Genomic DNA, 13,131 nt, shown 5'->3' on the forward strand with positions numbered 1-13,131 from the left:
TAGCAGCAGCATAGCAGCAACAGAAAAAGAAGCTTTGGTATTGGTGTTACTATTTTATATCTCACCAACAACAACAAAGAGAAAAGGCCCTGCCAGGAAGAATTTACAATCCTAAGAGTCATTTTTTAAATAAAAAAGAATTAAAAGAGTTACTTGAGCAGAGAATGACCAAGAGATTGATCGAGAGTAAAATGAAAAGGGATCACTCGCCATTTTTCTCAGCAGAAAGCTGACTTTCAATACACTGTAATACTGACTGCAACTCTTGGGTATGAAATGCAAGCCTGGGCATTCCTGTTGTTGTCTTTAGCATCTTAATCTTGGCTTCCTGCTAATTGTTTTGTTTTTCCTGCTCTCATCTAAAATTCTGACAAAGAAGAAAGGGGTTTCTTCAGCATGATGAATTGGTAGGACATTCAGATTCCTACTTAATGACAATTAATTTACTGTACACCCATGCAAGTTAAGATACTTTTAATTAGTTTTTACAAAGTAAAAGGCTAGCTTCATCCTCTATTTAGATAAAAGCACTATTGCCTGACTAAACAAATTCTCATCAAAGAGAGACGGTGAGGCTGCATGACCTCTCCACAATTCACTCTTAGCTTAATTCTCTATTTACTGTTTAAAAACAAGCAATTTGCATAATACCACTGCATGTTTGTGTGCATTTTAAATACAGGAAACAGTCTTTAATTGAAAAGTTGCTGCTGTAATGAAGCTCAAATGTGTGATCTCAACTTAAGAAAATGCTCAAACACATGTCTTTGTTCAGCTCAGCAGAAGGCCAAGGAGAAAGAGCAAAGTTCTTTCCTCTTGCTGCCCTGGCCTGAAGTCTCTAACACACACACACACACACACACACACACACACACACACACACACAATTAATCACCACCTACTATGAAGCACAGCAAAAGCAGAGAGGGAAACACAAAGCACTTTCCATTGAGTTGCTTGGCCCAGCTCTTGCCACTTTAGCAGTCAGCCATTCCATAGAGGCAGCAATGAGAAACAGCAAAACTCCTTCTATGGACCTGCATTGATGTGTGTGTGTTTTGTATTTCTCTTCCTGGACAGCTTGGAAAGTCACCTTTTGTAAGAATGAACATGCTGACATGCTGAAACTAGAGTATCCTTCTACCATTGTTCATTATGAATGGCTCCAGCATGACATTAAATTCATTTTTCTTAAAAGTGACTTTGCATGCTTTGCTTCTAGATAACCTTGAAATGTCTCTCTGTCTCTCTAGGTGTATACATACATAGATTCCTGAATCTGGTTATAGGAATTGACACGGCACACTATATTTAAAATGCTCTCTACAAGGAATGTAGAGATATTTGAGATACAAATAAACAAAAACAAAAAAAAAAAAAAAACCCAAATAACCACCTACCCATATAAAGACTTACTGAGCATACCCAAAGCTCTGGAAGCACTTTTCATCCTGTTGAGTTCATAAGGAGTGAAACTTTTGTTCTATTGTCCCAGATATTACTTGAGGTTTGTATATGAGCAACTTTCTATAGACATATTTTCTTACAAGCCCATTTATTACAGCAGAGAAGGAAGTAACAAGTCAATAGAAATCAATGAAAGAAATAAAGAATGAGATGCATATGGGTCTTCAAACTAGACTCCCTATCTTGAAAGGCCTGGGCTCCTAACTATGCACCGTGAGCTTCACAAATACAAGAGATTGTGTCTTTGTTGTTGTTGTTAGCTGCCCCCGACTCATCCCCAACTCATGGAGACTCTGTGGATGAGACGTCTCCAAGCCAATTCTACCTTTAGAATCTTTAGAACTTATCTAGTTCTTTCATAGCTGCCCTTCCCATTCCTGCATTCTGTCTTTTGGGAAATAGGAAACAGATTCCATATAAGTTAACCCGGGGGGGGGGGGGGGGGGGGGGAATCAGCATTTGGCAATAGCTTTGCGGTCCTGATCTGGCCAAGCCAAATGTACAGCAGTATTCAGGAACATGCATCAGATTTTGTAGAACCTTTTTCCTGGCTGGGTCCACAATGATTAACCTTACATTTATTTTGTGACACTTAAAGTTTAGATTCTGGCACTTACTGTTTACATCTCTGGGGCATGGAAGGTCTTATAGGAATTCTATACCATCTGTACTCTGGGCCTACCCCACTTTCCATGCAGATTCACCCAGGAAACAGTGAAGGCTGAGACCAATCACTTCATGCAACATTCATCCCAAACACATGCCAGGTCTGAATGGATCAAATCAAGTCTCTAGGATAAATGCCTACATCAATCCTAGAGCAAACTAATTGCCTGATCTTCAGTGATGAAAAACATTCTGTCAATCCAGAGCACATTCAGAGAAGAAATAATCTAAATTATTCCTCCACTTTAATTTATTTATGGCATCTCTATTCTTTTTAAGTAGTTTGTATTAAACTGTATAAACTGCAGTCTGCATAACAATATTTTGAAATTATTGCTGAATACCCACCCTCTCCTTGGCGACCTGACTGGCTTCATCTCAGTGCCTAATTAAAATGCTGCTTTTTATCAAAGCCCTTGGGTCTAACAAGTTTGAACAAATACATACAGGTACATGACTTTAAAACAGTGGTTCTCAAACAGTGTGATGGGACCCTGGGGAGGGGAGTGTAAAAGCTGCTCAACAGGGACATGAAACTTGGAAGCTCTGATCCTTTCTCTTTCTCCTCCTCCTCCACTTTCCAAACTTTTTCTGACCTGGAAGAGAAGAAAGGATGGTGCTTGTAGCACTGACTCTGCCTTAAGGAGAATGAGAAGGAGGAAGAGAGAGGGGAAGCTTAGTGGATTGTCGCCTCTGACTGGGACTATTTTGAGCCACTGCTACTTCTCCTCCCACCTATTTATTTCCAGGATTTATTTCCTCGCCTTTCTCCCACAATGGGATTCATCAGTGCCCTGAGAATGAATGTTTCTATGTTACTGTATATGCGAGACAGTAAATGTGTATGAGTACAAGAAAGAATGAATCTGCACTGCAGAAATAACACAGTTTGAGATCACTTTAACTGTCATGGCTCAATGCTATGGAATTTTGGGATCTGTAGTTTTCTGAGATATTTAGCCTTCTCTGTCAGAAAGTTCTGGTGCCACAACAAACTACACTTCCCAGAATTCCATAGCATTGAGACATGGCAGATAAAGTCTTGTGAAACTGGATTATTTCTGCAATGCAGATTCAGCCTGGGTGTGATCATATCTAGAGCAGTGGTTTGTGGCTCTGTAAGAGACAGTGTATGTAAAATTTATACATATGTTAAGTACTGAATTTATTTAAACAAAACTGTCCTAATATTAACCATGTTCTTTCTTTCTTTCTTTCTTTCTAAAATGTTATAATATGAATATACATGATTGTGTGAATGAAAATATGCAAACTAAACAAACAAAATATTTTGATTCACATACTGTGTCAAAGGGAATCACGAAGTCTGCATGTAGATGTAAAGAGGGGTCATGAGGGCAAAAAGTTAGCGAACTTTAAAGTTAATCCTCATCCAATCCAGTACCAAAAACAGACAGTGGCTTGGTAATGATACAGCTTCCTTAGAGTTAAATAGAAAGGAGAGAGAGAGTTGAGTGTCATCAGCATACTGGTGTTGCCAAACCAACTTCTCATCAGTTTCATGTATGGAAAAGAAAACAGAATCCTGAGGGACACAATGCAGTCACTGTGACAAACAAGAAGCCCCAGAACCATCTTCTGAGTTCATCTATTCATCTAGGAAGGACAAAAGCACTATAAAACACTGTCCCTGAGTCCCATCCCTGAATGATACCATAGATGATAGAATCAAAAGCCACGGAGAGGTTCAGCAGAACCCACAGGGACACATCACTTTGGTTCAATTTCTGGCATAGGTCATCCACCAAGGCAGCCCAAGCTGCCTCTGTCCCCTGGATCTGGGAGGCCACAACATGCTTTAGAACCATGGTGGTGAACCTGTGGCATGCATGCCCTCTCTGCCAGGCAAAGCCATCTCTCAGGACATGCGGCAGTCACAGCAAATAGGGGCAGGGGTGCACGCTTGTCCCAGCTCCTTGCTGCAGCTCAGTTTGCCTTGGGAAAATCGAGTCGCAACAAGGAAGGGTGGTGCAGGCAGAAGTTCCATCTCTTCCAGGTGGAAGGCTTGTTCTTTCCAGCTGGAAGGCCAGAACCTTGCTATGCTATGGAATTCTGGGAATTCATGTCTCCTATTTTATTTCTTATCCTTCTCCAACGCTTGCTCCTCAAGCATTGCTCCTCCTTTGACATTTCTTAACTCAGGGAAGAATCATACATTTACTTTTGGATTGGTAAAACTTTACTGTTAGTGAATATTTTCACATGAGAAAGTGGAAAAACATTTTTTTCAGTGTAGTGTCTGTTAAGATAGGTCAAAAAAAGATGGGCTGAATGCCAGGGCAGCCATATGCACTGGGCCCCAATCTGGTATTTTACTGCTCCTTTTTGGCCTAGTTCTTTGGGAAAGATGCAAGTCTGGAGTGGTTTCCCTCTGTGTTCAGGGTGTGAATCATCTAAACGCTATGCCCCAAACCTGGCTAGAAACCATGTTTTTCAGACAGTCTGTTTTGGGCCATAGACACTTCCAAATTTTCTAATGTACTGTATACCGTTTATGTGTTGAAACACCCAACCCACCCACTGTCTTCCCTTTTTCTAAAAATTTATAATTTAAAAATGTTGATGAAAGTCATTCCCCCCCCTCCTCGTGCTATTTTGAAAAATGGCATGGGCACTACTGTTAACCGGACCCAAACTGCTGCATACGCATAAACCGAGATGAAGAACAGCAAAAGGAAACAGAACTGGTAAAGGAAGACCTACCTACTCTTAGTTTTACTCTATGGTATGGAATCATGGACTAACAAAGTTACCATAAAAATACTGAAGCATTTGAAATATGGATTTATTGCATCATGTTAAGAATTTACAGGGCCAAGAGGGTAACAAATAAAAAAGTACTAAAAAGAGTACACAAGTACGAAGAAACCCTAAAAACAGAAAACTGGAATATCTATCATAAAATGAGAAATGAAAAGTATAATGTGTTGTCTTTGATTAAATGGAGAAGAAGGACAGGAAAAGGAAGAGCCTCTTTGATGAAAAATGTTTGAGATTGGTGTGAAAGCAATACAGCAACTTTGTTTACAATGACCACATTGAGAGTTTAGCCATTATGATGTGAGACCTCCAATAAGAAAGTAACAGAATTAGAAGAAGAAGACTACTCTCACGTCCTGGTTCATGTGTCTATGAGTGTAACCTATTATCAGTACTACTACTGATTATTATTATGACAGTAACAGCAACAGCAATAAACAGCAACTACAGTCCAAAACACACTATAGAAATAATCCAGTCTGAGACTTCTTTAACTGTCCTGGGTCAGTGTTAGGAAATTCTGTAAATTGTAGTTTATTGTGGCACCAGATGTCTCTGATAGAGTAGACTAAATGCCTCACAAAACTACAGTTCCCAGGATTCCCTAGCATTGAGCCAGAGCAGTTAAAGTAGTCTTAAACTAGATTATCTCTGCAGTGTGTTTTGGACTAACGTCATAATGTTGGGGAAACATCTCAAACTTAATATGGGATTTGGCCTTCAATGAAAATGCTTAAGTCTCTGAAAAAAACTAATGGCCATTTATATTTTACATACAATGGTTCTATTCTGTATTTATCTTTTCAAAATAACTGTATTTCCAGCAAATTCAGGAGCTTCAATTAATACATTTAGTCACAACATTTATTACTTACTGTCCATAGCATGGAGATACTCCATATGAAGGGCCCCAGCTCCTGCTGTGGCTGCTGAAGGAATGATGTCTGCATATGGGCTGCGCTGGCCTGCCAACAGAGCCATCTGATGATAATATTCTGCTGGACTAACTCCAGCATGTGGCACTAAAAACAGCATAAAAAAGAACATTAAATGACATATGGTAAACAGGAAGCAACATTTTACTGCTTTTCTAACTCCCCTTCCCCATGACAATTGTTGCCTCTATTCTGTGTCTTCTAAATCTCATCCAAGCTGCGGTGTTTTTTCTGTTTTATTCCATGAATGTACAGAATTCACAATTTTAAATACTAAAAATGTTTGTCATCAGTTATTGTAAGGGTCCTCTCAAACAAATATTAAAATATGGTCCATTTATGTCTCATCAATTTCAAGAACTGTGAACTTGCTATGGAACCCTTTCAGTGATTTCATTTGCTATATGTGTTTGTAAATAAGTCTCACTGATTTGAAAGGGGGATATATATGCTTTGGATTGCTTCCTCCAAAGTTTAGACGCAAGTATAATATGATCCTCTGAGGACAGAAAAACTATTCCCTGCCACATAAAACCCAAACAATTTCTCAGCAGAAGGCTAAAATGGCAGGCCTTACTTTTAAATGTATAATTTCTGTTTTGAAAGTTGAATTTGTGCAACAAAAATAGCAAGAAACACTCCAGCTACCTGGACACTCCAGGTACCTCAATACATGGCCATTCTTTGGATCCCAGTTGATGTCTTTGTAAATTCACATTTATATAGCAAAACTTCAAAATCTAGCTTTCAAAACTAGGTAAGAAATGTTTCAAGGGATTAAATGTGAATTAAAAGTGTCTCAAGAACATTTAAAATTGATACTTTTCAGTAAAAAACACAAAATAAAAGCAAAAAAAAAAACCCTCATACCACTTTACCTGACATAAAATGGTGAAGAACAACATTGGGGTAAAAAATCTTACAGGAAATCATTGATTTAAACCTTTTACTGTATTAGACAACTGTGGTATCTTTCCAGACACACTTAAACTACTTCCTGAGCTTTCTGACATAAGTGTCTGGGTTAACTAACAATAACATTAACTGTAAACTTTAAAAGGCAAGTCTGCAGAACCTGCAAGGGCATGAAGTATGAAGATAAATTACACTACTAGCATTCTTTACCCTGAATGATGTTTAACGTTTGAAAATAAGAAAAACTTGGACAAGATGCTTGCCTTATTGTAAGATGTCCACAGAAAAATTATTGTAAGAAGGGTTCTCTGTTTTAGAAGCAAGGAGGATTTCATACTTTGACTTAGTGGCGATAATCATTCAAGGCTTAACAAATACGGTATAGGATGGTGTGAATGATGCTCCCCTCCACCTGACTTCTTCAACCCACTTTTATTAAGCCCAATTTCTCTATTATGTCTAAACTGGAGAATTTTGACAGTCATTTAAGGAGCCAGAAAAATAACTTTGGCACCCATTTTGCATTATCGTTGTGGCTTGTTAAGTGATATTAGCCCAGGGTTTCCTTGTTCAAACCTAAAAATTGTCTCCAGCTTAATGAAACTCGGGAAACTCAGCCAGTGTGCAGGAGAGCAACAAAGGAAGGGGGGATGAAGAAAGAGCACTCAGTTCCAAGTAGCTCAACCACAAAGCCTTGAATGATCCTTTAAACAAGGTCAATATTTGCTGGGGTTCTTCAGTAAGATTCTGAGTAATTACCCCCCCCCCCAAAAAAAAATACCCACCACAAAACACCCTTTCCTGATGCAGTTTTCCCACTACTACCAATCTTCCTTTGCAGTGCACTGGTGAAATCTGGAGCTTGCATGCATTTTGTGCAGGATGAAATAAGACCAAGCAAGCCTGACCTACCAATCGCCTCGATTGTCATGGACAGAGAGTCGGGATATTATTAATTATTATTATTATTATTATTATTATTATTATTATTATTATTACCTGTATATTATGTACACTGCTAAAAAGTTTCCCCTTCACAGCATAAACTGTGTAAATCCATCATCTTTTTATTCCTTCTTGATCATCCAGTGTGTTCCCCTGTTGGTCATATAGTAGCCCACTCTTACTTTACATTTTCTCTTTGATTTCTCAGATCTTGTGGAAGATGCCTCCTGTTCTTGCTTTCCTGTCTAGGAGGTCAGCTAGCAGCAACATACTAAGCAGAGTTCATCAGATAGATGAGAAAATAGCAGCCCCAATCATGTACAAGAGTTTACCAGAAAGGTGTGTACCATTCTCTGGATCCAGGCAGTCCAGAGTTTTAGAATACAGCAATAAATCCAAGCTGTCAATCCAAGGGAATGTCAGATAGCTTGGTCAGTCAACAAAGTAAAGTCCAAGGTTCTTCAGAAACACAGGCCAGGAATCAAGAGATGAAAGTGTTGCTTCCCCCAGAATGTATGGTTGTCAGCAATAAGTTCCCAAGGGAGGTGCTGGAATAGTTATGATCTGGCAGCCTCCTGCAGCCATTGCCTGATGAATGGGTGTTTCATGCTAAAGTGTTCTGAGCATTGTAGCCCCTCTTTCTTCTTTGTGTTTGTCTGTGGTAGGTATTATTGCTTCCATGCCTGTGTGCTGTAGCTGCTGGGGGTTGTTACCATCTGTTTCAAGCACTGGAACATCCAGTCCTTCTGTTTCCCTGTCTGTGTCATAGTCTGAACTTGGATCCTGGGAACAAGGCATGAAGAGCATTCAGGTTGTTCTGACCCTATTTCTGTCCCCTTTTACTTTTGCTTCTTATTTGTCCTTAATTGCTAGGAGAGTTTCAACTTTCATCTGGTAGGGCTTTTCTTATTCTTTGGCTAGCAATGTGATCTGTTTGCATCCTTCTTTCACAATGTCCCTGTCTTCAGTCCAGAATACTTCTGCTTCCTGGTCAGTTAGGCTTAAGAGTGCAAACCTATTTTCACGTCATCTTTAAATTCTCAAGGAATGTATTTTGGTAAACCAAATTACCCAGGTTGTATTCTGGTAAAACAAGTTACTTAATATTCTTTAGTTTTACTCGCTGCTTTGATCATCGCAGAAAAGCGGGATAAAAATAAAAATATTATTATTATTATTATTATTATTATTACTCTACTTTTTGATTTTTATGGTTTGTGCTACCATTTGCTCCTGATCTTGTTTATGCAAAAGAATGGAGCTTCTCCATTTTCTGTTTCCAGCTGTGTATAGTCAGCTGTCTGTATCCATGGATTATGCATCAACAGATTCAACCATCCATGGATAGAAAATATTTGTTTTTTAAAAAATCCAAAAAGCAAACCTTGATTTGCCATTTTATGTAAGAGGAACCAATTTACTATGCCACTATGTACAATGGAAATAGAGCATCTACAGATTTAGGGATCCTGGAACTAAAGCTCAATGGATACCAGGGGCCTACTGTAGTCTGTTTCTGCTTTATATTGGTTAGTAAGTTATGCCCATGTATACAATTGCCTCTTTGGTTGCCTGAAGAATGTTTCTGAGATGAACAAATTGTTAGCTCCACAAAATCAGTCATGCTCCTTTTTTTCATTTCTTGATCCTAGGCCAAACTCTCTTACAATCTTTTTTTCTGCTCTGTTTCCTTTTGCATTCCAATTGCCTGCATGTCCTGTTCTGGTGGCTGATCAATTTCAAATCTGAGGTACATGACCTGCAAACCACCACCACCACCCCATCGTTTTCTGCCACTTACAAATAGAGAGTCTACATTCTGCCTGCAGTCTCCTGCTGGTGGAGACCACTACCTTCACTTGCCAACAATCACTCTCTCCCCCTTGCTTTCCTGGCACACAAACCAGCCAGTGAAGGATGGCTTTTTCCCCTTCCAGTGGGTTCTCTCTGAAATAAAGAGAAAGATACCAAGAGAGCTTTTCTGGGGTCTGCTCTGTCAATACACTCATCTTAACTTCCCAGAAGGTCATTGGCTCCTTTTCACCTTGGGCTTCAGGATCATTTCTATGTTTTCCTGTAACCTCACTTTTCTCCTTGTCTTGGCCCTCTTTCTCTTCACTTCCTCAGCCCCTGGAACCACCCAGACATTTGAAGGGTGACTCCCATCTACCTGCTGTCTCAGTCCCCTGGACTTTCCTGGACTGTGCTAGCAGCTCCCTGTGCTGCTAGCAATAGATGGCAGCAGGGGCTGCTGTGGCTAGTAGCTTGTTCAGACTCCCAGTTGCAGCATGGTACACTGTACTCTTTTGTATGTGCCTTCCTCCTATATCCTTTTTTATCAGAGAAATTTATACTGAATGGCAAAATACTCTCATTCGTTATTTATTTCATTATATTACACCTTTCTTCGAAAGAGATCAAGTTTGCATAATTCATGCCTCCCTTTTAACTTCATAACAACCCTGTGAGTTAGGCTAAACTGAGAGGCAATTATTATTATTATTATTATTATTATTTATTTATTTCTAAAGTGCTGTAAATGTACATAGCACTGTTCATACAAATGATCAAATCAATAAAAATAAAACCTGCCAATGGTGTACAATCTAAAACAATGGGGTACAATATAAATTAGCCGAAGACTGTGTAAGTCGGTTCCACAAAGGAGTGCGGGGTTAGAGACCCCATCTGTCTTTGTTTTTGTTGTGTGCTTTCAAGTCGTTTCCGAGTTATGGTGACCCTAAGACAAAACTATCATGGGGTTTGTCATTGCCTTCCCCTGAGGCTGAGAGCATGTGACTTGCCCAAGGTAACCCAGTGGGCAGTCAAAAGTGTTAAGCAGACATAGGGTGTGTCTACACTATAGAAAAAATACAGTTTGGCATCACTTTAAGTGCTGTAGCTCTATCCTATGGAATCCTGGGGTTTGTAGTTTTGCAAAGTTATTAGCCTTCTCTGCCAAAAAGTGCTAGTGGCTCACAAAGCTACAAATCCCAGGCTTCTGTAGGATGGAGCCATGCCAGTTGAAGTGGTGTTTAAGTGCATTATTTCTACAGTGTAGATGTACTCATAAATTACTCATTCCCATAAAAAGAACAGAGAAAATGAAAGCAGAACCAAGAATTACAATGATCTAATATTGTACTTCAGCATTTTTCAGGTTATCTGATATAGCATTTCCCCCCTAATCAATACACCAGAAACCAGAATTATATTTATGCCTATTGGTTACAGCTGTTCCTTTCTTTCCCAGAAACTTGTACATTGGCATTGGTTTATAAACCACTGTTTTTTTGGTAGAACTGCAGTACAGAGTCTTACGTAAATGTCTACGTATCATATAGTTTTTTGAAATAATGGAGGAGGAGGAATATATGAACACTTTGGCGTAAACATTTTATTTCCCATTCTAGAAAAAAGATTTCACTTTCCCCCCCCCCCAAGTTTTCCTGAAAAATAAGGCTTCAGGAAAAAAGAAGGGACATCTTCTTTCCAAAGTTTTCCACTATTTTTCCAGGCCTTCAGATGTCTAGTTAGTTGAAAAATACCAACAGGCAGTAAATGAACATCTGCTTTTTGGTGCTTTTAATCATAACCACAAACATCCCAACAACTTCATGCTGTATTGTGACTGGTTATGATTATATTTTGGGGCTCTTGCCATCACCAAAATGATAGTAAACAGCTTGCACAGATACTTTATGGATGTGTCAGTGCCTTCTCATTTAAAACTGTGCCCAACAATTCATCCAAGGGTTTAACCCTTGTGGCAATGAAATGCTTTTCCAGAAGAACTTTCTTTCTTTTGATCACAGTGAAAATCTTGGTGACTTGTACCACAATGTGCAACATCCTTAAAGAAAATATATAGAAGGGGGAAAAAAAACAAGAAAAAATGTGTCATCTGTTATAAAACTCATTTAGAAAGTTTAATTTTGTAGTGGTCCTTTTCTTATTTTTCCTCACTGGATACAAAAGAAGACTAGAGTTGACTCTCAAAATTTGTGGCTTTGAGTTTTGAGGATCTGATTAATATGTTCTCTCTGGGAATCTCTAGATCCTCCAGCATGACTGCAATAGAGTCACACTGGAGGACCCAGATATTCCTAAAGAAAACACTTTTCTAAGTATTTGTAGGTCTTCCAGAATGATTGTATGGTCAATGTCTGTGGATTTAGATCACAGAATTGTGCTGGAGGATCTAGAGATTTCTAGTTTCTTCCCTCAGGTTAGAAAATAGTGTGTTTTATTTGTGTTTTCCCCCACTTTTATAGAGATCCTAGGCCCCTAATTCTCCAGAATGTGGAGGGCCCACTGTATTTTATGGTAACCTACCATATATTGTACAATACTTATGTTAATATCTACTGTAATGTCATATGTGTTAGCAATGAGTCTATAGCGCACTTGCAGCCAAGCAATCATAATATGTAAATGAAATAATTCATATAAAATATAAAGCTGTTTATTGTGAAATATTGTAAAAACTATGTAACACATATTTTATATTACTGATATTTAAAAACTGTTTTTGAACAATTGCAAAGGCAATGCCATAACATTATTTATGGAGACCTTAATATAACTATAAGGACATTAACAAATGTTTTAAGCAATTGCTAAACTTTCTTTATCACTATTACAAATGCCCTGCATATGTAATGTAAGTTCTGATTGACAATAGGTCATTAAAATTTATTCTCATAAGAACAAGCATCCCTAAGTAATGGATTATCTGTAAAAGTATATGTTCTTATATGTAAGGATTAATTAGTTACGGTATTATCCATTTGGGTAGTGCGTACAGCTCATTTTTCAAATTCAGCTAAAGGCAGATTGTCTGTTTTGTAAATGTGACATTTTCACGTGTGGTGGGAAGGACTTTTCCCTTAATTGAAACAGTATATTAATTGTCATCCATAAACACTACCTAAGCTAATTTGACCCATGATAGCTCAATTTAGCAGCAATTACTATTCTAAATACTGAAATTGCAATTTTATTTCTGTACAGTCAACAGAGACCAGCATATGTGGTTTTGTTTTGTTTTGCTGCTGCTGTTGTTCATTCCATTGAAATTTCTAATTTTCCCCTCTTTTGAGTGTATAAATCTTTAATTACTACTAACCAGAGCTTGGAAAGATTTTTTTTAAGTGTTTAGCTATAGTTATGTCAGACCACACATACTCTACATATAAAAGTATATTTAGACACAATTACAGTTACAGTGGTGCCTCGGGTTACGAAATTAATTTGTTCCGCCGCGGCGTTCGTAACCCGATTTTTTTCGTAACCCGAAAAAGCCATAGGCGCTAGCGCTAAAAGCCGCGATTTCGTGCGAAAAAGCGCCGAAAAGCACCCAAAAATTTTTTCGTAAGCCGAAAAAAAAAAACGTAACCCGGAACAGTTTTTTCCTATAGGA

General features: G+C 38.5%; 1 protein-coding gene across 1 annotated transcript in view; it reads right to left on the bottom strand.

The window, feature by feature from the left end:
• Positions 1–13,131, bottom strand: part of GLI3 (GLI family zinc finger 3) — a 293,739-nt gene that overhangs the window by 91,709 nt on the left and 188,899 nt on the right. Inside the window, 1 exon segment of the mRNA XM_042475934.1 lies at positions 5,790–5,936. Coding sequence (XP_042331868.1) covers positions 5,790–5,936 — 147 coding nt within the window.

This window comes from Sceloporus undulatus, chromosome 6, assembly GCF_019175285.1.
Source record: "Sceloporus undulatus isolate JIND9_A2432 ecotype Alabama chromosome 6, SceUnd_v1.1, whole genome shotgun sequence".
Taxonomy (NCBI): Eukaryota; Metazoa; Chordata; class Lepidosauria; order Squamata; family Phrynosomatidae; genus Sceloporus; species Sceloporus undulatus.